The sequence below is a fragment of the Acomys russatus genome, chromosome 8 (genome assembly GCF_903995435.1).
Source record: "Acomys russatus chromosome 8, mAcoRus1.1, whole genome shotgun sequence".
NCBI lineage: Eukaryota > Metazoa > Chordata > Mammalia > Rodentia > Muridae > Acomys > Acomys russatus.
The window spans coordinates 1,495,164-1,521,134 of NC_067144.1; the positions used below are offsets into that span (position 1 = coordinate 1,495,164).

General features: G+C 40.6%; 1 protein-coding gene across 1 annotated transcript in view; it reads right to left on the reverse strand.

Annotated features, from left to right (window-relative positions):
- The window catches only part of Spidr (scaffold protein involved in DNA repair), a 333,822-nt gene extending 308,254 nt beyond the window's left edge, over positions 1–25,568 (reverse strand). Inside the window, exons 1-5 of the mRNA XM_051150592.1 lie at positions 25,482–25,568; positions 9,658–9,813; positions 8,968–9,034; positions 5,209–5,382; positions 2,609–2,772 (exon numbers count right to left, since the gene is read on the reverse strand). Of these exons, the coding sequence (XP_051006549.1) occupies positions 2,609–2,772; positions 5,209–5,382; positions 8,968–9,034; positions 9,658–9,813; positions 25,482–25,514 (594 nt within the window). The 5' untranslated portion in view covers positions 25,515–25,568. The remainder of the gene's footprint in view (positions 1–2,608; positions 2,773–5,208; positions 5,383–8,967; positions 9,035–9,657; positions 9,814–25,481) is intronic.
- Positions 25,569–25,971: the final 403 nt, after the last annotated feature.

The following is a 25,971-nucleotide window of genomic DNA, read 5'->3' on the forward strand; positions in this document are numbered from 1 at the left end:
ATAACTGAATTCATGTTTAGACTTTGTTCCCATATCCAAAATAACTCACTATATGTATGCAAATAGTCCAAAACCTCTAAAATCTAAAATACATTTTATCTAGAACAACCTCAGATAAAGGACAGTAAATCTCTTTTGCCTTCTTATGTTTCTGATTTACTTCAGTTAGCAGGTGTCCTCTAAGCCAGCCGACACTGGTGTGAATTTCCGAAGTCCTCTCTTTCTAAACACGAACAGTATTAGCTACACATTTTATCTACCCACTCATTCATGTCTGGACACCGCAGAGCTTCTGCATCATGCTATGATGAAGAATTCTACAATATCATGGTTCTCAGTTTTTGTCAACTTGACACAAAACTAGACACACCTGGGAAGAGGAATCTCAGCTGAAGAAGGGATTCATCAGACTGCACTCTGGGCATGTCTGTGGAGCATTTTCTTAACTGCTAATTAATGGGGGGAGGGATCCAGGCCACTCCAGGGGGTGCCATTCCTAAGCACATGGACCTGCGTTGTTTAAGAAAGACAGCCAGGCAAGTGGGGGGGGGGGGGGGGGGCAACCCAGGAAGTAGCATTTCTCAGCGGTTTCCGATTCAAGCTCCTTCCTTAATTCCTGCCTTGACTCCCCTTCCTCTCCCAAGTTGCTTTGGTCAATTTTTTCACAGCACAGAAAGAAAAGCAAACATGGACAACAGGGATACAGATCAGTCTTCATCACACTCATTCAATTCCTTTGCACATATGCCAGATGTAGATTTGTTACAGGGTAGTTCCAGTTCTTAGTGAGGTGGTTGTTGTTGTTGTTGTTGCTGTTGTTGTTGTTTCTGAGAAACTTTACTAATGTAAGAAGACACATAAATGACCAAAAATGCATATCTTCAGTAGTCTTGAAAAAATGCAAACTAAAGTTTCAATGAGGAGTTGAAGAAATGGCTCCATGATTAAGAGCATTTGCTGTTCTTTCAGAGGATCAGAGTTTGGTTTCCTGCGCACCCATATTGTGTGGTCACTATCTACTATACCTGCAACTCCAGGAGACCTGATGACCTTATAGGGCCTCTGTGACTACTCACAAGCATGTGCACACACATACACACACACACAAATATTGAAATAAATCTTTTTTAAAAACTCAATGAGATGTCACTTCATACTTGTTAAAACAGTTGTTATAAAAGCACACTAAGGTACATATACTTCAGTGGTGTAATACTAGCCTGGCATACACAAAGTACTAGCATATGTCTCCCCCACCACCAAAATACAAAATATAACAAATACTGATCTTATTAGTCCTAAGAACTCCCCAAAACACATTCATTGCATTCACCAGAATCTTGATAACTAGCAAACAAAACACCATACCAAGGCAGATCCCAATCAAATTGTTTAAAACCAGCAATAAAGAAATCTTAAAAGTTCAAGAAAGAGACTACTTTAGCCTTGTTCACAATTAACATTTCAGCCTGAAAGTTTTCAGTCATATTAATGTTTCTAAAAGCATCTCCCTTCCTCTCTCCTTGTCCCTCCTTCTCCTCTTTCCCTCTTTCAAACTATGCAACTCAAACTGGCTTCAAACTCACAATGCTTCTGCCTCAGTCTCCTCAGTGCTGGGATCGCTGTGTAAATTATCACACTGCTGATAACATATTCAGACATGCCAAATCTCACACAATTATTTTCTATGGATCTTTTTTCTAAGGCTACTGAAAACTATATCTAACCAAAGTGAGGATGGAAACTAAGAAAATACTTAAGTACAGGCTAGCGTAGAACTCCACATAGGATTAAGGTTCATAAATAAATTCCTGGGGTGATGGTGGTAGCACCTGGGTATAAAAATCCTCTCCAGGCTCCTGTGGTGCTCTCATCCACTCTGGAAACATTATTTCCATGCTTCTTATGACTACACCAGGTAGCTTTTGTTGGGGTGTGGCATCACCAAATACTTCCCCCACCATGATGTTCTGCTCAAGCACATGACACCAGGCTGCAACCTCTGAGACGGCGAAGCAAAATGAATCCTTCTCCCCTGAAGCCGTTATGTCTGGTTGGTCACAGCTACTAACCAGTAACTCACACTGATGGTGAAGGGAGGCCCCAGGGTGACAACAACCACAACTCCCGAGAATGTAATATTCAAATTTGAGTACTAGGAGGTTGTGAGCTAGAGTTCTCTATGAAAACAGAAAGGATAAAATTCCTACTGTGTCTAAACAGCTTAATATCAGAGACAATGACAAATTAACTATTAGTGCTACATTAGACATGTAAAAAATACTAGTTACTAGGCCCACAGAAAACAAAAATTATGAAAGAAGCCATCAATACTATTGATTTCCATTGTGAAAATGTTGAGTCCTAGTCACAAAGCTCATGTCTCTATCCCGGGAACGACAAGGACAGCACAGGACTAGAGAAAGGTGGATGTGAGCTCAGCACGGGAGACGCTCGCCACGTCGGAGGCAGAGAAGAATGAAACGACTTGGCAGGAGTTAAAAGTGAGCGTCCTTGAGAAAATGGGGTTAGGGTTAGGTACACCAAAAATGCTACAATTGCCAATATGATAAAAAGAATAAAAGGTTTTTAAACAACTTGTTCTTACCTCAGGGGGCTCACGCAGCCTGTCATCATTTGCCACAGAATCACCACTTGCACACGAAGCACAATCTGAGATGTCCACAGCCCCCTCACCATCTTCAAACTCACTAGGCTCACCAGGGTCTTCTAGGTCACTGTTAATCTCCCAGTCAATATATTGTAATTCATCTAAAAAGAATACATTTTTAACTTTGTTAATTTTATGTCCCCTTAATATTTATTTTACAAAACTTATTTTCAGTGACTGATATACCCATAACACTGGATAATTTTTACAAATACACCCACAGTGAGAACTGTGCTCCTACTCTCATTGCTGGTGACTGTTCCTCCCAACTCTTACCCTCACCTCAAATATATGTGACAACTTATAAGTGATAACTTTTATTAATTGTTTTGAATCCTTGTAGTTTCTCCAACATGCCCAAGAAAGTAAGATACACATTATTTCTCCTGCCTTACATCTTGATGTTTTTTTAATTAAGATAATGAAGATATCCCTCCTTATCAATAAACAGAAAGCTGCCTCATTCTTCTACATAATTCAATACTCTATCAACAAACCATGGCTTATTTATATTGTCCACTATTAAATTAGGGCTAGAGAGATGGCTCAGTAACTAGGAGTACTGACTGCCCTTGCAGAGGATCCAGGTTCAACTCCCAGCAACCACATGATTCTAAAAAATGTCTGTAATTCCTGCTCCAAAGCCCTCTTCTGGCCTCCATGAGTACTGCATGCATGGGGTACACAAACATGCATGCAGGCAAAACACCCATATACATAAAAGTAAATAAATCTGAAACAATAAATTTTTTAAAATAATAAAAAAAATAATAACTTCATCCCAGAATTTTTTCCAAAAATATCTCCCATCATTATGGAAGCAAACCAATTTAGTTTCATTTTACCTTACAAACAGAATCTCATTACAACTTTAGAAAAAAATTACAACAGAAAGCTAAATTATACATATATATTACATGGCTAAATACATTAAATATAATATGCTCTGCCTAAATACCAGATAACTGAAGTAGTTATCACTGTGAGGCATGGTACATGACATAAATGTTTCCTATACTTCAAAGTACAAGCACACAGAGAGCTAAGATAATGGGTCTCATTTAATGGAGACCATCTTTCTCTCCCACTGAGGTGAAGTAATAACTCATTGCCAATGTTTTAGTATCTGACTGAAACTTAAAATTTTAAAGAAAAATAATAATAAAAGTTAAAATATAGAAGATGGGGCTGAAGGGATGCCTCAGCAATTAAGAGCACTTGCTACCCTTTCAGAGAAATGAGGTTTAGCTCCCAGCACCACGTGGCAGCTTATGATTCTGTAACTCAAGTTCCAGACACCGTCTTCTGGCCTCCACAGGCACCAGGCACTTACATATGTGCAGACACGTGGGTCTACACACGAAATAAAATAACAAATATTTATATAAACACAAATTTAAACAACTTTTTTATAAAGCTGGGCATAGGGGCACACACCTTTAATCCAGTACTCGGGAGGCAGAAGCAGGGGGATTTCTGTGATTTCAAGGCTAGTCTGGTCTACAAAGATGTCCTCCCCAACCCTCACCCCGCCCTGGGATCATGAGAGCAGCTACCCTTCCCTTCTCCTGCTGAGGCACCTGGGAAAGCAGGTACTGCACCTTGCCTGGGCAGCACAGTAGAGCTGGCCCTGGATGTGGGGACTGCAGGTGAGCCAGCCAGACGGTGTGGGCATGAGAGCTGACCCTGACTCTTGTCTGCAGTGTCCTCCCTAGTCCCTCACCACCTATGGCAGATGCCCTGATGGCATGGGCACAGATGAGCCAGCCCTAGGGGCATGAGCGGGAGAGCTGGCTCTGCTTCATGCTAGTGGTGCATAGGATGGACCAGCCGAGGCAGGGCAGGAGAGCTCGCCCCGAAGGTGTGGGTGCAGGAACGCTGGTGGGCTGACCAGCTCAGATACCTCTCAGGCTCAGATCCAGGGCCTTAAACTGGCCCACCTCAACATCTACCCCATAGATGAACTGCTGGAACACATGAAGTCCTACATACCCAAAACTACAGGATCTGCAAGGCACAGGGCAGCAACAGGACATCTAGAGGAGTCCCAGTGAGGCTCCAGTATTGATGGTGTAGCAGAAGCCAAGGGCCTCAAACCAGGCCAATGACTCATTGCAATGAACATTTGTAAGCAAAGAATTGTGGACGAACAGGTGTACTGTAGGATATTCTATAACACACTACAGCTTCCACAATGAGATTCTTTTTTTCTTTTGGGTGGGAGGTTGCAAAGGTGGAGGGCAGGTATAGAGGGACAGGGAGATGAGTAGGATTCGGGTGCAAGATGTGAAATTCAAAAATAAATGGTTTTTTAAAAGCAAAAACAAAATAAGAAACCACTGTATTGTTTATTTCTTCAAGTTGTCATGAGAAATATTATGTAAGGAAGTGTTTCTAAAGGGATTGGCATGGAGGATATAACACAGTAAAGCCATAATCCATAATAAATATATACAACAAATACACTGAACCCAGCATCCACTACTACTGAACCCAATATTTAGCAGAAACTGGACTTAACAAAACCAGCATTTTACCCTCAGTGGCTCCATCTTCTGGACATAAAACAGTCCTGTCACAAACCCTGTTTTCTCTATAGCCATGTCCACTGTCTCTCTGAAATCCAGGGAGTGTCTTATCTTCATCTGAGAGGTCACTCTCACTTGAACTCCATGTTATAGCTGCAAGATCATTAGCACTCTTCCTTGTTTCTGTTACAGAAGAAAGAAAAGATAAACATTAGCTAATAATTGTCATTAGAATGAGGCTTTACGCATATTATTTAGACAAAGCCACAAGCACAAAAACTCTAATGACAATGAAAACAATGTTACATCTTCCTACACAATGTTTCATCAACAGTTCCACAAGGATTCTCTGAATTAAAGCCAAGGACAAAAGATGGAGTTCAAATAAATTGTAAAAAACAAATTAAGCAGGGCAGAGGAGGCACACGCTTTTAATCCGAGCACTCGGGAGCCAGAGGCAGGTGGATCGCTGTGAATTCGAGGCCAGCCTGGTCTACAAAGCAAGTCTAGGACAGCCAAGGCTACACAGAGAAACCCTGTCTCGGAAAAAAAAAAAATTAAAACAGAAAGAGATAAGGAAACAAACATGAACACCAGCCTCACACCCTAAACACTTTGCAAAAAATATGATTCTTACTTGTATTTTCCAGCTCTCATAAAAATATTTATTCTTCAACTTACTAAATAAACGCAGTTGAATTCTTCTATTTGCTAGATTTTTATTTTGGAGGACGTTTGTGGTTGTTTGAAACTTTACCTTGAAATTCTTATTAATAGGCTACTATAAACTACTTTTAGAAACCAGTTCTAAGAAATGTTTTTGCATACTTTTCCCACTGATCTCTATTCATAAGCCTTTTATATCTTTATCTTGGCTTAGCTATAGCCATGTTATATATGAAGTACCTTGGTAAAAACTCTTTGAGCCTTTCAGAATATATAGTATATCATCTATATAATAAAAAAAACAAGAAGTTCTGGTCTGAGGAAATCATCTCAAAGGAACCTTTTTGTAATTAAATACAAGTAGCAATTTATTTAATATTTGAATATACTACAACTCCAGAAAAATACATAAACAGTATTTATTTAAAGAAACATACTTTTTCTATATATTTTTAATTATACATAAGCTGATATAAATATTAAGAGCATTTGGCACTAAGAGAAAAAATATATATAATACAAAAAGATGTCTAAGAGTTTATTCTATAAGACAGTGTTGTATAAATTTTAAAGGAATTATTTTGGGTATTTTAATTTTATTCTCATAGAAAGGACCACTGGCTATAGAAGCAGCTCATTTTTATTTTATTTTATTTATTTTTTTTTTTAAGCAGCTCATTTTTAGATAGTCTGTCTAGAATGCATGAAACCCTGAGCTCAAACCCTCAGCATCCTCTATGGGGCAAAGTGAGGTAGAGGCTGGAGGACCAGAAGTTCAAGGTTAGCCTCAGCTACACAGCAAGTTCAGCATCAGCTTCGGTTACGAGACCCTGCCTCAAAAGAAAGGAAACTGGGAAGGGAAATGAAATAATAATATGGCTTACAATGGTTAGTGTCTGATCATTGATAAAAAGTTACTCCACTATGCAGAAGTTTGGGCAAACCACACACAGCTCTTTATGCCATCAGACACAACAGCAATTATGGTATCAACTGAGTACCTTTGAATAGGAATTTTACCTATCTTCCTAGATCATCTAATACAATAACCAAGCAAACCCATAATCGTATGCCCATTTTCCAGATGTAGAATCTGAGATCTAAACAATTAGCTTGTTTTCCTAAGACCAGTGAAGACAGAAAGATCTCTGAAATCACAGTGACTTCACTCTTGTAATCCATCCACAGGGAGAGGGGAGGATGACAGCAGCAAAGTTGGTGGTATCCGTGCCGTACACCCACTCTTCTCCATTACAGCCAGCCCTAATTTTACCAGCAGCAATACACATGTATAAAAACCCTAACTTCATCCCACCATCTCCAGTGGAGATAATCCTAAGTGACAAGTCCTAGCCAAGTTCCTGAAAAGTCTCTGTCTTCTCTAAGAAGGGAAAGTTCATTAAATAAAAACTCTCAGCACCAACAGTCTCAAGAATTCAGTCTACAATACGCAACTACCACCTTTCACCAGGTAAGCTAAGCCCATAGTAACATTACAGAGCTCAAAATAGTGGGATTCTCTGGGTGTTTTGTTGCAGAAGATAACATCAATCCCTAATTTTTGTGAATAGAGTTTCCTTATATTTGTAGTTAGAAAGCATCCATAATCAACTCATCAAGCAAAAATCGCAGTTTATAGCAGTAGTTCCTATAGTATAAATCATGTTTATTTGCCATAGAAAAAAATTTTGCGGTACTAGAATTCAAACCAGAGCATTTGTTTACTCATTTATTTCCCTGAAGTTCTAAATCTGAGCTACTAGCTTGGTGGTTCTCAACCCTCCTAATGCTGCAACCCTTTAATACAATTCTTCATGTTGTAGTGACCCCTAGACATAAAAATTATTTTCATTGCTACTTCATAACTGGGATTTCTGTTATTTATGAGTCATAATGAAAAATCTGTGTTTTCCAATGGTCTTAAGCAGCCCCATGAAAGAGTCGTTTAGCCAAGAGGTCATGACCCACGGGTTGAGATTTGCTGTACTAGATTCAAAGATTAAAGTAAACCAAGTAAGGGCTGAAGGTGGCACAGAAATTGTGGAAGCAATGACCCATGTCACAAGAGGAAACCCACCCTTGGCACTGCCTGGAGGGCCAGGAACCAGAGGCTGCTGGACAGCCCAGAGACCTAGGGTAAAACACAGGCACCTGGGGTGGGGGTGGGGGGTTCCTAGCGCTATTCTACTGTACTCATAGACAGGGACCTAACATAGCCATCAGCAGAGAGGCTCCACCAGCAACTGATGGAAACAGAGGCAGAGACCAACACCAGACATTGGGCAGAACTCACTGAACCCTGCAGAAGAGGGGGAGGAAGGACTGCAGAAGCCAGAGGGGTCAAGGACACCACTAGAAACCCACAGAACCACCTGGGCTGACAGGAGCTCACAGAGGCTAAACCACCAAGCAGAGAGCACACATGAAAGGGATCTAGGCCCTTGCATATGTTATGGTTGTGTCGTTTGGTTTTCTTGTGGGCTCCTAACAGTGGGAGCAGGGGCTGTCTCTGGTGCGTTTGCCTGCTTTGTGGACCCTTTTTCTCCTACTGGGTTGCTTCATCCACCCTTAATTTGAGGGGAGGTGCTTAGTCTTATTGCAACTTGGCATGCCATGCTTAGCTGATACCCCCAGGAGACCTGCCCTTTTCTGAAGGGAGACGGAGGAATGGGGGTGGGTGGGACTGGGAAGACAGGAGGGACGGGATACTGTAGTCAGGATGTAATATATGAAAGAATAAATAAGAAATTATTTTTTAAAAAGTAAACCCAATGATGACACCTAAAATGCAAGCAGACACCATCAGGACCAGGAACAACTGGGTAGATTGTGATGAAGATGAAAGACGAATTCTCAAAAACACCATTTACCTTGGTTTTTATCCTGAATATACAAACGATCCAAACTGTGTAAGTAACATTTTAAAAGGATGGAAAAAGGCACAGAAAAATAGTCTTAAGTTCATCTGTCAATAAATCAACATATCAGGGGTTGAGAATTTAGTTAGGTGGTAGAAGGTGTGCCTACAAGTCTAAGGGCTCCAAAGTTTAGGTCTCAAAAACCAGGGGTTAAAAAAAAAAGAAATCAATAAAACATCATTACCTTTCTTTGGTCTTGGAGATAATTCAAGGTGTTTCTCAGTATTAGCTGTGTTTTCACTTACTGATGACTGCAAGCAAAATAATAATAAAAATAATTTAACTTATATGACTCGTGAGAAAAAGGCTATTTTGTAAAATATTCAATACTGAATTATACTCCTCTTGACATATTCCCCTGTTTTTTGTTTTTTGTTTTTTTAACATTCACCAACTGAGTATTCCCAAAACATGTAGTCTTTACAGGCACACAAATTTATTTTCATATTTTTATTGTCTAAACTGAGTTGTTGAAACATTTCACATAGTAGTCAATGTTAATGACTTCTCTTAAATATGACTACTGCTCCTTACTACCTATAATCATATTATCTTTAATTTATAACAGGAATTGGACTAACAAAAGATCCTGAATATACAAACATTTCATAAGTATTTTCTTTGTAAAGAGTAGTGTGCCCAATAATTTCATACCTGACAGCATTCTCATGTTCTTCATGTCCAAACAAGTAGAAAGAGTCTACAGAGCCTAAGGGGGCAAATACTAACTTGACACAACCATTAAAGGCATTCAAGGCATGAAGAAGAAAAACTGTGCTTTGACAAATAAGAGAATCCCAAAGAAACTAGCTACAATAGGCTGGATACCCAGGACTTTCTGCATTCATGGAAAACAATTCTATAGCTCCATTACCAGGGTCTCAGATGTGTCCTGAAATCCTTCTCCACGCTTAAGCCATGCTTTAGAGAGAGAGACGGCTGCTTCTGCTGTCTTGAAATTTGCTCTTCTCAGTTGTTGTGACCTCTCTTCTAAAAAGGATGAGTGCTCTGTATGCCAACTCCTTTTCCTCTGTAGAGTGATTAAAAAAAAGATAATACAATTAGCAATTTAGAAACCAGGAATGGTGGCACTAAAACAGAGGTTTGGATGCCTCTGGATCTTCGCATAGATATAGCAACTAGAGAGCAATTCAAAACTTCACTGACAAATAATCATCAAATTTCAAAGTCATGTGTTCATATCTGAGAAGAAGCCAGGGAAGCTGGAGGCAATAGCCCTTCCCTTCAAGACATACATTCACTGGTCACTACAAAGTAAAACTGAAAACTATGACTCCACTAGGCAAAGACCCTGCACTTAGAAAGTACCAGGAATACAATCCACTTAGCAACAGAAGAGTGACAGAGACAAAATAATAATAATAATCTAGTAGGGCAAGGCAGAAAGCAGTACCAGGAAGCATCTACATAACAGGAAATAATTAGCCTTATTTCTATATCCATAGGAAAACAACATAAAGTACAGAAATTATCCTGAATCCTGATTCCTTCTAAAAGTTCAGAAAAACTATTCTATAATAATAAACCACAAAAATGTATCCAAGCCAAATGTCATACGGGTCCTGTTGAGGGTAAATAAGGACAAAAATAACATGCCAACACACAGGAAAACACATCAGGAGCATACCCCATGGATAATACGGAAAGCCAGGCTTAAATTTTTTATCATAAAGCCTTTCACTTGTTTGGTGAGAACTACCCCCCCCAAGATATTTTATATTATTTGAAGATACTGTAGAGGATGTTGTTTTCCTGCTTTCTTTCTCAGTCAGTTTGTCATTTGTATATAGGAGGGCTACTGATTTGTTGTTGTTGTTGCTGTTGCTGTTTATTACTCTTATATCCAGCCACTTTGCTGAATGTGTTTATCAGATGTAGCTCAGAGACCTAGGGTAGAATCAAACACAACTGGAAAAAAAAATCAATGAAATGATTTCTACACTTATAGATCACTGCCTTGCCCAGTCATCATCAGAGAGGCTTTCTGTGGCAGCAGACGGGAGCAGGTGTAGAGACCCACAGCCAGACATCAGCAGAGAAAGTCTAAATTGGAGGACCTTTGGGTCCCTCCCCTGGGAGCTCAGAGAACCCTTTGGAAGAGGGGAAGGAAAGACTGTAAGAGTCGGGGGGATGAAGGACACCAGGAGAACATGGCATATATGTTATAGGAAAAGTTTTTTACCAACTCCACATGCAAAAACACATATAGGTGCTTTTGTAGGTGCGTCTGTGGGCTCCCAGCAGTGGGAGCAGGTGAGTCTGTGACTCTTTGCCTGCTCTTGAGACTCTTTTCTTCCTACTGGGTTGCTCTGTAGAGCCTCGATATGAGGGCTTTTGCCTTGTCTTATTGCATCTTGTCTTGTCCTGCCTGGCTGTTGTCTCTTGGAGACCTGCTCTTTTCTGAAGAGGAAAAGGAGAGGGAGTGGACCTGGGGAAAAGGGAAGAGGTGCGGGTGGGGTCGCCGGAAGGAGTGGAGGGCGGGGAACTGTGGTTGGGGTGTACTACATGATGGAAGAATCTATTTTCAGTTATTTTTTAAAATGGTAAACCAGTAGCCGACATTTCAAAACAAGGCAAAACATAGTTATAATACTCAGCAAAGAAATGACAAAAATCAAAAAGAAGCAAAATAAAATTTAGATATCTCCTAAGGTGAAAAGGGACTAACGCAAAATGACTCTAAGTACACATGCATACTACTGCTGTCTCAAGAGAAACAAAAGGTGAAAAAGCAATTTTAAATGTCTCCCCACATGTCTTACTATGGCTTACATGTGGGCTGTCCCTGACTTTCTTTGTACTTTTTCCATTAAAATTTTTGCTACTTTTCTGAAACACAATATTCTGAGAAACCTAAATCTATATTCCTGAACTATGCATGGTCACTCATATTTAAATCCAGAAACAAAGCAAAACTATTTCCTTTGAGGTGAGAGCTGTTTCTGCACTGATAGCCCCCAAGAAAACAATAAGTTTTTCACTGGCACAAACAAGCAGTCAAGAATCAAGACACAAGGTGCCACCACAGGGCCAGTTCTGCTCAGGTGTCTGATAACGAGTTCTTTCTGGGGCTCAAATCTCACTGTTTCATTGGTTTATTCTAAGATGTGGGTATGGGGGGGGGAGGGTGGAGATCCTATTTGTTTGAACATTTTTGTTTGTTTCTTTGCTTCTAAAGTATTTTGAGTTCGAGGCCAGCCTGGTCTACAAAGCAAGTCCAGGACAGTCAAGGATACACAGAGAAACCCTGTCTTGAAAAACCAAAAAAAGAAAATATCTTGTTTAAGCTATCAATTTGTGCCAGGCGGCAGTAACACATGCCTTTAATCTGAGCACTTGAGAGGCAGAGGCAGGTGGATCACTGTGAATTTGAGGCTAGCCTGGTCTACAATGTGAGTCTAGGACAGTCAAGGATACACAGAGAAGCCCTGTCTCGAAAAAACAAAGTAAATAAATAAATAAATAAAGTATCAATTTGTTTTGTTTGCTTTAGAACCATTTCGATTTCTGATCTTTCCAATGTTTCCAGATATGTTCACTTTCAGGCCTATGATTGGTTTCTGATCTGTTTTCGGTTTGTATGCTTTCAGACATTTGATTTGTTAATTGACTAGTATCCAGCTTTTTGTCTTTGACAGGACTCCGGTATCTCATTTTGTGTGTTCCTGTAACATTCCCTGCTTACTGCAACCTTGTTTCCTTTAATTACCCACGCAGAATGCTGAACATGAAGTCAAAGAGGGCTTACTCGCTCCTTCCAACCCAACAGAGTAGCAGTGTCAGTTCAAGAAAATTTACTGGGAAAATTTAAGGGATTAGGAGTTGTGGCTTCACTGGAAAAAGTCAGTCAGTGGAGGTGGGCTCTGGGATTTCAAACACTTAAGGCAGCCCCATGGCATTCTCGGCCTGCTGCCTGCCTCTCAGCCACACTCCAGCACATGTCTGCCTGCACGCCCCGATGCTCCTCGCCATAAACATAATGCACTACATCTACGAAACTGTAAGCCAGCCCCAATTAGATGCTTTCTCTTATGAGAGTTGCTGTGGTCATGGTGTCTCTTCACAGCAATAGAACACTGAATAAGATAGAAGTTGGGACGGGGGAGTAGGGTATTGCTGGAACAAGCCTACCCGTGCTGCTTGTTGGTGGAATGGACTTTGAGATTTTAGATTAGGAAAGCAACTGAATGGCTTAAATGGGGCTTAATGAGCCCCACTAGTAGAAGCATGGCAGACAGTGGTACATGGCAGACAATCTAGCAATGTAGATTATGATGGCCCAGCTCAGGAGGTTTAAGAGGAAAAGAACATTAGTAAGTGACCAAAGATCATTCTTGAGTTATTTTGGCAAAGGATGTGCCTTTTTGCCCTTGTCCAAAAAGTCTCCCTGAGACTAAATTGAAGAGTTTTGGATTAATGGCATTGGCAGAGGAGATTTCAAAACAGGCTAGTATTGACTGTCTCATGGTTATTAGTGGCCAATCTTACTAAGATCTATAATGAAAAGAAGATGAGCAAGGAAAAATACAAAATATACAGTTTGAGGAGAAAAGGGCACCAGGGCATGTAACAGATCTAAGTCCTTTGCTCAGGGAAATAAACAGATTAAAGAAAAATCTGATGTTAAATGGGATAAGGGGAGTGCTGAACTCAGGGCAAGATCCTATACAGCTATGCTCCCAACCTGTGTAAAGGAATTAAAGGAACGCTTATTAACCAATGGAGAAAGCAGTCCACTGGCCAAGCTGATTTAGATGTTAACTGAATGAAAGGGCCAAGTTCCAGGCCAGCAAGCAGCACAACTTGGCAGCTTTGGCTATGTGGTTCTGGCTTTAAAATCAAAAATACAAGAAAGGGGTGATGCAATCTCCCACCATGGCTAAGGAAGGCTGCTGAGGCCAGGCACGTGTCAGGGGTATCTCTGCAAGAAGGCCCACGATGAAGGAGATGCCAGAACCATGGGAAGCCTGCCAAGGATAGCTGCTGGGAGGAGAGGGGCATACACACAACACAGAACACCAGCCCAAGAGAGAAGTGTGCCGCAGTCGACACAAATGAAAGGAGTTGGAGATGTGAAAAGCGTTTGATCAGATAGAGTCTGCCCTGTTGGCATTAGGCATGGCTTTTGGTGCAGCATGTCCTCCCCATGCTCCCTTTCCTTCCTTTTGGAATGGTAATGCACATTCTGTACCATTGTACATTGGACATATGTGATCTGTCTTTTGATTTTAATTTTACATGATGTCAGAAGACATCAACTTTTTTTTTTTTTTTTTTTTGAAACAGAGTTTTTCTCAGTAGCCTTGGTGGATCAGAGAAATCCACCTACTTCTGCCTCCCTGAGTGCTGGGATTAAAGGCATGTGCCACCGTGCCCTGCTGACTTTGGACTTTTAAATGGTAAGGACTTTTAAGGTTGGACTGAATGCTTTTTTCCCCCCATTATAATATGGCTATAAGCCTTTGGGAGCATGGGGTGCAATGTAGTGGTTTGAATAAGATTGACTCCTATAGGCTCAAATACTTAAATACTTAGTCATCAGGGAGTGTCACTCCTAGGGAGATTAAGATTACTTCATGAGTATTAGCCTTGTTGGAGTAAGTATGGCTTTGCCAGAGGGAAGTGTGTCACTGGGTATGGGCTATTCGGCTTCAAATCCCCAAGCCAATCCCAGTCTCTCTCTCTTTTCCTGCTGCCTGCAGATCTACATGTAGAACTCTCAGCTCCTTTCCAGCACCATGTCTGCCTGTGTACTGCCATGCTTCTCACTATGAAAATAATGGACTAAGTCTCTGGAACTGTAAACAAGTCCCAAGCAAAGCTTTCTTTTGTAAGACTTGCCATGGTCACGCTGTCTCTTCACAGAAATAGAACACTGACTAAAGCAGCTAGAAAGACATACATGGGAGTTTGATAATCGAAGATCTTGAAACCCTCACATTCCCCACAAAATATGCATCATGATCCAAAGACACTGTGGTAGGAAGTAATCTCAGGATGAGAGCCAAGAGAATCAATCCCTAAAGCATTCTTATAGCTGTTCCAATATATATCCCCTAGAAAAGCCTGCAACTAAAAAAATAAAATAAAATTTGTAAAAAGGAAATAAGAAGGAAGAACTATTTGGGAATAAGCCACCTCCTGGTACTTCCGCTGTCCCATGTGTGATAATTACAGACTTTCAGGTTACAAATATTTGGAAAAGTGGGAAACTCGAAGTCAGAAGTAATTTAATTTTAAAGTTCCTTCAATGAAGACCTTCTAATATTCTATTAGGCAACAAATTAAAAGATAATGAAGGGGAAACCAACTTTACTTGGAAATTATACATGGCTAAAAGAAGAAATATTAAAAATGTTAACTTGGAAGAAATTTTGAGAGCTGTGTAAACATATCAGAATTGAAGAAACATTTGAAGGACAGGAGATTACTAAGAAGACCTTAAAAGCTTCTTTTAGAACAAAATATAAATTCTGAACAGCATAACCTTTTCAGCCCTCTGCCCTCATCTACTGAGGAGGCCTGGTTAAGTAAGCCTAGCCACCTCCATGATAGGCTTTAGTTTCGTTTGTTTGTTTGTTTGTTTGTTTGTTTTTCGAGACAGGGTTCCTCTGTGTAGCCTAGGCTGTCCTAGAGACTCACTTTGTAGACTAGGCTGGCCTCGAACTCACAGCAATCTGCCTGCCCCTGCCTCCTGAGTGGTGGGATTAAAGGCGTGCGCCACCACACACAGCCCAGGCTTTAGTTTCTTGTTAGTTCAGTACAGACCTAAGCCTCCATTCCTCAGAAATGAGCTCAGCAGTCACTGAAAATCCTGCAAAATGGCCAGCCAATCAGAGATGGCCTAGCACCTGGTCAGAGGAAGATCAGATTGCTTAAAGTTGGTTTACTGCTGGTCAATTGCTTAAGGATGATTTACTGCCCGTCTAGAAAGTTCTTGTCTTATGATTAACTTATGACCCTGACTAAGTTTGCGCACATTTTTTCAGTTTGAATGCTCCCACCACGTTAAAGATTGCCTAATTCCCCCTCCCCTTGGAATTCCCCAGAATGTCTTTAAAAAGAGCCTGCAAGCTTACCTCAGGGTCACCATTTTGTCTAAGTGGTGGCCCCAGCATGCTGGATTTCTGGAGAATAAACACTCTTTCTGCTTGCATATTATTTGAGTCTGGGGTCTTTCCTTCAGCGTGTTGAAGACCTAACACTATCCCTCTCGGACCTTCCCTTCTCTATCAGAAGAGCGTCAACTTCCACCCCTTCATTCTCATCAACCAAGCAAGCAAAATTTATTACCAAAAGGAAAAGAAAAGAGGTTGTTATGGCTCCTTTTAAGATAAAGCCCAACACATGTATAAAATTGTCAAGGGAAATTTTAATTAAAAGATTACTGAGAGAATGGCATTAACCCAGGGAGTAGTAATGATCCAGTGTTTCTATTCCTTGGAAAAAACTTAGCTGAAACATCCTCCTCCAGGCCTAGCACTATAAGTCTACCACACCCTCCTCCACACACTTTCAGCAGCACAGCAGGTCAAGAACATCTAGTGGTGACACCTAGTCAACCCCTCTTTGCGTGCACCTCAATCAACTCCTAGGCTTCCATCAGAATCACCCTTACCTGCCCCTAGCACACAGGCTACTCCCACAACACATCCACCCTCTCCAGACAGCAAGATCTACCTCCACACTTCAGGTCTGGACCTTAATCCACATCCTGAACACCAGCACGTCTGCTCCATACACCTGACTTCATTTCACTCAAGACATTTCCAACATGCAGGCCCAACCCACTCCCACATGGCCTCTCCTGCCTCAACCTGCTATTCATATCAGACTTTGAACTAACAAAAGAAATCTACAGGCCCAGATCTCATCTGAAAAATATAAACAGTATGAAAGATCAAACCACTATCTTATCTATAAAAATCAAACAGTCCTATAGAAATTTTTGTAAATGAGAATTATCTAAATGGACCACAGCACACAGAATTTAAAAGAACAATCATAAACTTCATCAAAGGATTCAAGAAGTTTTTTTTTTTTAAAAAAAACACACAAAAAAAGATCAATTAAATAAAGAGAAAGAATAACCTCCTAAGTGATGCCCAAGAAAACACAATCAAAACGGTAATGAAGCCGGGCGTGGTGGCGCACGCCTTTAATCCCAGCACTCGGGAGGCAGAGTCAGGCGGATCGCTGTGAGTTCAAGGCCAGCCTGGTCTACAAAGTGAGTCCAGGATGGCCAAGGCTACACAGAGAAACCCTGTCTCGAAAAAAAAAAAAAAAAAAACGATGATGAATATGATGAAGATAACCCAGAATGTGAAAACTGGATTCAATAAAGACACAGAAACCTGAAGGGCACTCAATCTGAAATGAAGATGGAATTGAAAAACCCAATAATTACCCAACTAGAAAACTCAAAGGAGAACCTTACAAATAGAAATGAATCAAATGAAAGGTAGACTATTGTGACTGAAAGACAAAGTAGAAAATCTAGACCAAAAAGAGCAAGGAATACGAAAATTATTTTTTTACTTTTCCTTTTAATTCTTTTTTAATGTATTTTATTAATTAATTCATATTATATCTCAATTGTTATCCTATCCCTTGTATCCTCCCATTCCTCCCTCCCTCCCCTTTTCCCTTACTCCCTTCCCCTATGACTGTGACTGAGGGGGACCTCCTCTCCCTGTATATGCTCATAGGGTATCAAGTCTCTTCTTGGTATGAAAATTATTTTAAATCACAGGAAAGGAATATACAAGAAATTTGGCATCCCATGAAAAGATGAAGCTTTCAAATAATCGTAAGAGATAAGGACAAAGAATCCCAGGTCAATGCAGTAGACCAGATCTTCAACAAGATATAGTTCAAACTAAGAGGAAACATACAGACAAAGGAAGACACAGAATATGAAATAGATGAGTCCAGTAAAGAAAATATCATAGTTAAAACTCTTGAGTATAAGGAACAAAAAAAAAAAAGAATAGTGAAAGCTGCCAGTGGAAAAATACAAGTCACACATAAAGGAGGACTCATCAGAATAACTGTGGATTTCTCAAAGGAAACTTTGAAAACCAGAAGTTGTAAAAGACAGTGACAGCCACCCTAGACTAATATATACCAAGCAAAATATCTCCTATAATTGAAAGAAAAAAAAAAAAAAAAAACTTTGTACAACATAAACTGTCAGAAAAACTTACATCCAGCAAACCAAACCTTAAAAAATGCAACAGGCATTATTTCTGAATGAAGAAAGAAATGAGCATAACAGAGAGACTGTGGAAAAAATCGGGAAGCCATAATTATTAAAACACAAACACCACTGAGACTAGAAAGACTACCACCAAAAATCTACCAGAAAATAGCATACACATTTCAATAAAAAACTTTAAATATCAATGGCCTCAATTCTCTGAACAAACAGCATAGGCTCATTGAATGAATCAAGAAGCAAAATCCGCCATCATCTATTGTCTACAAGAAACAGATTTCAGTGTTAAAGACAGGCATTGCCTTAAAGTGGAAGGCTGAGTGAAAGCACTCCAATCAAATGGGACCAGCAGGAAAGCAGGTGTGGTCAGACTCATATCTAACAAGATAGGCCTCAACTGAAATGAATCTGAAGAGATAAAGACAGATACTCCTTTCTGTCAAGAGAACAGTTAACCAAGAGCACATAACTATCCTAAGCATGTGTTCACCAAACTCTGGGGTGCTGAATTTCATTTTTTAAAAATTCTAGTCCTGGATTTAAAGACATACATTAACATCAACCCATTAAAAGTGGATTCAATAAACCACTCTGTCTGAATGACAAATCACCTGAGCAAAAAATAAACAGAAACATCAGTATTGGCCTCATACATCAAACGGACCTAACAGATATCTACAGAATATTCCACTCAAGCACCAAAGAACACACATTCTACTTAGCAGCACACAAAAGCTTTTCTAAAACAAGCCACATGCTGGAACATAAAACAAATCTTAACAAATTCAAAGAGTAAAATCACCCCTGTATCCTCCTCTCTGACCACAATCCAACTTAAAACAGCAAATACACAAACTCATGAAGATTCAACAACTCATTACTGAATAATAAAAAAAAAAGAAAGAAATACAATATTGCCTAGAACTTAATGAAAATGAGACAACATAGCAAAACCTAAGGCACATACTGAAAGCAGTCCTATGATGAAAATTTATAGCTTTTAAGTGCATACATTAAAAATCAGAAAGAACACAAATAAATGATGCAACTCAAAAATTTTGGGAAAAAAAGAGCACAGAAGAAACCAATCCCAGTCAAGAGTAAGGAATAATAAACATAAAAACAGAAATCAGTGAAATAGAAACATAGATCAATGGATATAAAAGCTAGTTCTTCGCAAAGACAAACAAGAATGACAGAAACAGCCCAACTAACCAAAATAAATTAATAAATAATTAAAATGACAGACCCAAAGTAAGCAAGGAAACATTACAACAAATACCAACAAAATTCATAATATTAAAAGGGAATACTTGTGTTCCATTGAGCTGAAAAACCTTTAAAAAAAAAAAAAAAGGATGGATTTCTAGATTCAGCCAAACCAACAAAACTAAATTAACAACCTAAGCTGACAGATACAAACAAAAAGACTGAAACGATAGTTCAAAAGCCTTCGTGCTAAGAAAAGTCCAGGACCAGAGAGAGAGATTCACAGCAATTCTCAATACCAGACTTTCAAAGAAGACCTATAGCCAATAGCCAATAGCCTTTTAAACTATTTTATTCCCAAAGCATTTCTATGATGTCAGTATCACTCTAATACCAAAACCAAAAAAAGAGACAATATATTGATTTTTAATTTAAAAAACTATAGGCCAATACATTTATTAACCACCATGACCAAATTGGCTTTATGCCTGAGATGCAGAACTCATTCAACATATGCAATATGTAATAAATCACAAAAATGTACTTACGGCCAAAATTACATAGCATCTCAATGGATTCAGAAAAATCCTTTAACAATCTCCAATATAATAAAAGTCCTAGAGAGAATAGGACTAAGGGAATACAATTCAACATAATAAAAGCTATCTGAGAAAACCATTATCCTAAAGGGAGAAAAAATTAAGGCAGTCTCACTGAAGTACATCACTATCTCAGAGAACTAGTTGGAGCTTAAGGAAGAGAAGGAAACTAAAGAGATACAAGTAGGTAAAGAAGTCAAACTGTCCCTGTCAGCAGATGGCATACTATATTTCAGAGGTCAAAAGAATTCTACCAGAAAGCATGTAGAAATGAAAATAAATTCAGCAAAATGACAGAATACAAAATCAACCTGTGAAATCAATAGTTTCTATGTATCCCAACAAGAGAGAGATAATGGACATTCACAACAGACTCAAAGAAAATAAAACACCTAGGAATAAACCTAACCAAGGAGGTAAAAGACCTCTACAATTAAAACTGAACCTATGAAGAAGACAGAAGAAGCCCTCTCTAACAAAGACAATACAATGAAAAGACATCCCATTTTCATGGTAGAATTAACATTGTGAAAATGACATTTTTACCAAGCACTGGGTGCTGTGGCGCATGTCTTTAATCCCAGTACTCAGGGGGGTGCGGACAGGAGGATCTCTGTGTATTCAGGCCAGCCAGGTCTACAAAGCAAGTCTAGGACAGCCAAGGCCACAAAGAGAAACCCCTGTCTGAAAAACAAAAAACAAAATCTGTTATTTGTAAGCCTACCTAGCCTGCAATAGCTAAGACACAACTAAATGCACACACACACACACACACACACACACACACACACACACACACTGGGATAAGGAAAGAGAAAAGAATTGGAAATTTGAGTAATATACTTAGAATGTACTAGTGTCAATGTATTGATGTCTTGGTTGTAGCATAGTTTCGCAAAATATTATCATTGAGGAAAACTGGGTAAATATGTCTGAGATCTTTATTTCTCACAATTATATCAACCTATGACTGCCTCAAAAATATGTAAAGAAAATTAATATGGAAACTGGTTAATGTTTTCATGATGAACCTTTTCATACTATTTTAAGAAATGCCTCGTCTATGAACATACATTACTTTGACGAAAAGGGAAATATACTTTCCCTTTTAAGTGAGGCATTCTATGTGAATTATTTGTTATACAGTCTTCAATAAGTTAACTGTTTATCTTCCATTTTAAGGATACAACGTCTAGACAAAGATTTCAATACTAAGTGTTGATATCCAGAGGCAGAGTCATAGTGAGCAAATTATCCAACAAGATGTCCAAAACCTAACTGAGCAATAAAGCCCTCTTATCAAAGTAACCCTTAAAAATCTTCTGCCATCACTGAGTACCTACCTCTCTAGTCCTTGTTGTCAACATGAAGGACAGCAATTCAAGGAAAATGTAGAAGCTAAGCAAAGGATGGATGTCATCCTCACACAAATAACCATAATTACAATTGTATATTGGTAACAGGTTCATTCTTATTGACATGTACTGAGTGCATATATGCATCATACATCATTCCAGGTGCCAACCCTGAAAAACAGGTACTGGTTAGATTTTACAATGAAATTCAAGCTTAGAAATGCTATGTGTGCTTCCCTCGTCTGAGAGCTAGTACAATGTGTCAGAACTTCTCCCAGTGAATCTCTAACTCTACAAATACAGATTCTAATTTTCTCTTGTTTCACTTTTTTAAAAATGCCTGTCAATAATTAGCATGAGCTCTTCCCGCATACAAGCATGACCAGTGAGTTCAGATGGGCTATATGTATCTGGGAATCCAGTGGGATGTTTGCACTGGCCTTATCCGTCAATATGCCTCTCCCAACTGAGATTATCCCCTGTGTCATTCTGCACTTCAGGACCAGCTATTTCAGCACTACCTTTTAAGCACTGACACTCCAGCCAACTGAACCAACCACCAGCCCATGGGGCTGCTATAAAATGATAAAGATTACAGGTAAGTGTAGTTCGTTCCGTATTTTAAAATGTTAGGTGTTTGGTCAGTTGGGTGAGCACTCTTACTCATTTCCTAGCCTTCTACACTAAAACACACAACAGAGTTCCATATTAACATCTCTTTACATATCTCCATGTTAGCCTAATGCCCTGTCGCATCTTCCTTAAGGGAGGAATTACTGGCCTTTGTAAAGGTCCATGAAACATCTAAACATTCCTCTTTCCTTCTTCTCTATAGTCCCGTTGTCTAAACTGTGTTCTGAATAGAACTCAATCCTTCTAGAACAGTGAACGCTTCTTACTCTCTGACAGCTCCTTCTCTGCCTTCCTGAAAATCCTGACACAAGCTAGAGATATCAGAGAGGAAGGAACCTCCATTGAGAAAATGCCTCCCAGGATGGAGATGGCTCAGCGGTTAAGAGCACTGACTCCTCCTCTAGAGGTCCTGAGTTCAATCCCCAGCAACCACACAGGGGCTCACAACCATCTATACTGGGACCTGATACCCTCTTCTGGCATGCAGGTGTACATGCAGATAAGGCACTCATATACATATAAATAAATCTTTTAAAGAAAGAAAGAAAGAAAGAAAGATCCATTCTTTAAGGGCTGGAGAGATGGCTCAGCAGTTAAGAGCACTATCTGCTCTTCCAGAGCTCAATTCCCAGCAACCACATGGTGGCTCACAGCATCTATATCCTCTAATGCCCTCTTCTGGCCTGCAGGTGTACATATAGATAGAGCACTCATTTGCATAAAATAAATCTTTTTTAAAAAGAAAGAAAAGAAAAAAAATGCCTCCCATGGGTGTGGGTGAGCCAGCCCCAGAAGAGTTGAGCCTGACTCCTGACACTTGAAACACTGGGTGGCCTAGCTCGAGCAGAACTGGAGACCTCACCCTGGTGGTGCAGATAGAGGAGAGCCAGAGGGCTAAACAGCTCAGCTGCCACCGAGGCCCAGTTACAGTGGTCTGAGTTGTCCCACCCCAAAATCTACACCATCTGTGAACTGTTGGGGCACATAAAAGGGCCATCCCTGCAATCCACAACTGCAGGATCTCCATGACACAGGGACAACAATGAGTTAACCAGGAGAAGTCCTAGTGAGGACCCAGTATTGATGGTGACACAGAAACTGGAGATGTGCAACACAACATGACACACTACAGCTTACAGGATGAGATTTTTTTCTGTGCTTTGTTTTATCTTGTTTGTGTGTTCTTTATTTGGAGGGAGGGAGGGCAGCTGCAAGGGCGAATATGAGGAACAGGAAGATGAGTGGAACTCATGATATGAAACTCACAAAGAATCAATAAAAAGGTTGTTTTTTTTTTTTTTCTTTTTTTTTAATGCCTCAAAAAGATCAGTCTGTAGGCTGGCCTGTTGGGCATTTTCTTAGTTAGTGATTAATAAAGGATGGTCTAGCCTATTGTGCACGGTGCCACTCCTAGGCTGGTGGTTCTGTGTTCTACAAGAAAGCAGGCTAAGCAAGCAAGCCATGAGGAGCACGTCATTACGCAGCACTCCTCCATGGCCTCTGCATCAGCTCCTGTCTCCAGGTTCCTGTTGGAGCTCCTGTCTTGATGTCCTTTGACAATGAACTGTAATGTGGAAGTATAAGCCAAATAAGCCCTTTCCTCCCAAAGTTGCTTTGGTCATGGTGTTTTATCCCAGCAATAGCCAGAAGGTGTCATCAGAAAAATGCAACTTTCCTTACTTCTCTCTTATAATCTTTAAAACTCTCCCATCGCCTCAATATCTCTGAATGTGCTCATATCTTACTGCACATCTCAAATGAGTACCATTAGTCTTTGGGAGTATCTCTCCAGCTACTATTTAGGTTGGCAATGTCTTGTCCAAATCTCTATGACCAGGAAGTTGAAGGGCTGCAGCTGATATTCAAGATGTCTGATGAGGGTATTTTTCCACGTCTCCTCACACCTAGAATACTCACAAGCTCATCAGATATTTACTGGTCATGGTGGCTGCTTTAAGAAGCATAAATTGGAGATATCATTCCTAATCTTACAATGTTTATATTAGGGAAATAAAAGCAGAGACACAAATAAACCCTAATACAAGTCATGAAGCGCACAAAATTCCACAGGAATACAAAAGGAAGCCCCTAACTGGGATAATTAGGGGGAAGGTAGGCTTGGTTACCTTCAATAAGCAGTAGTAGAAAAAGAAAAGAAAGGAAGAAAAAAATGACATTATTCCAAATCAAGAATACGAGCAAATACCAAGACTCGAAACCATACAGTAACAAGAAGTCTAACTTAACAGAGGATAAATAACAAAGAAGGCTATAAGTTTAAGAATTAAACCATATTATGGAAAGTGTGAAAGAGAGCATGAACACAAAGCAAGATCTACGAGACAACGTGAGTATAAAATCCTTGCTTCTTTACTAACTGCTGTACACATGCGCAAACCCCTAAAGCTCCTGCTAGGAGTCACTTTCATCTTCCATAAAATGAGACAAATAGTAACTTCTTCAAAGTATTAACAAAAGAAAATTAAATGAAGCTTGATGTGGTAGCTCACATTTGTAATCCCAACAATGGGGAGGCAGAGGTAAGATAATTGCAGCCTCATCTACATAGTAGGTTCCAAACCAGCCATGAGTCTGCTCCCTCCACCAAAAATAAATAGATGGTGGTTGTTGATAGGAATTGAACTCACGATCTCTGGAAGAACAGTCAGTGCTCCTAACCTCTGAGCCATCTCTCCAGACTCATAGTGCCGAGAAAAAGCACAAAGTCAAATTTTGGAGCAGAGCGGTAAGGAAAAGTAAACGAGCTTTGAGAGAGAAGCAGACTTTAGGCATGCTCAAATGAACACTGGTGGCAAGGGCATCAATGGCTGCAGTAACTACGTCACTTATGTCAGATTTAACAGTGTTTTAATTCCTTGATTTTTTTTTTCACAGTTTAGCATTTCTGAAATTGAATTAGTCTTTCAGTCATAAGTCATATGCGCTTTTGCTCCCTCATCAGCTTCAAAGTTCACAGTGTGGTCTATCAGGGATATTTGAGAAATAAGAAAGAACAGCAGTGTAAGGTGTTGAGGCATTTATACGGGATATTTTTCTCAGCAAGTTTTTTTTTTTTTTTTTTCAGTAAAATGAAGAGCAAGCCAGGGGATGCTGTTTTAACTTTTGAGCATTCTGAAACAAACATCTGTAAGTGAGGAACTTTTAAAAGGCAAAATATGATCCAAGAACACCACAAATGACGGAGAAATGAAGAGAGAAGGTACTTTCGCTTAAACGTTACCCATGTAACAAAAGTTTCTACACTCCGTGCCTGCAGTATAGAGGCCGCTGAAGACACACGAGAAGCAACTCCTCACGAAAGTTTGGGCGGGAAAGCCAAGTGTAGCGAAGGATACCGGGTAAAAATCAGAAGAGATACCCCAATACCCACTGTCTTGGTGCGTTAACAAGAGAATAAAACGGAGGGAAACGAACTGCCCGACGCCAGCTGACACGCCCACTCCAAATCAACGCCGCCCTTGCTGTCTGCCACCCACCGGCTCGGAGGACAGGGCAGGACATCCCGCCGGAGACCCGCCGCCATGCGCCCGTCCGTGCCCTCACACTGGGCGCACGGTCTCCCTCCCCGCGGCCAGGGCCAGCCGCGAGAAGCCCACGGAGCCGCGCGCCCGCCCTCCACTCCCATAGCAACGGCACAGCGTACCTTGGACGCGCCTGGACGGCCGCCTCCAGACATGTCCTACACACACAGTCCTCCCCACTCACTCACCGCCCCTTCCGGAAGCCTTTACGTCCGGAAGCCACCGCCCCCTCCCCCAGCGAGCCCCGCCCCTACGGGAATGCCCCCTAGCGAGCCCCGCCCCTTGAGGAAGCTGCCCCAGCGAGCCCCGCCCTTTCCGGGAACGCCCCCACCGCGAACCCCGCCCCTCAGGGAAACGCACGCACACACACACACACACACACACACACACACACACACACACACACACACACACACACAGCGAGCCCCGCCCCTTGAGGAAGCTGCCCCAGCGAGCCCCGCCCCCTTCCGGGAACGGCCCCCGCCGCGAGTCCCGCCCCTCTGGGAACGCCCACGTACAGCGAGCCCCGCCCCTCCGGGAATGCACGCGCGCGCGCGCACACACACACACACACACACACACACACACACACACACACACACACACACACAC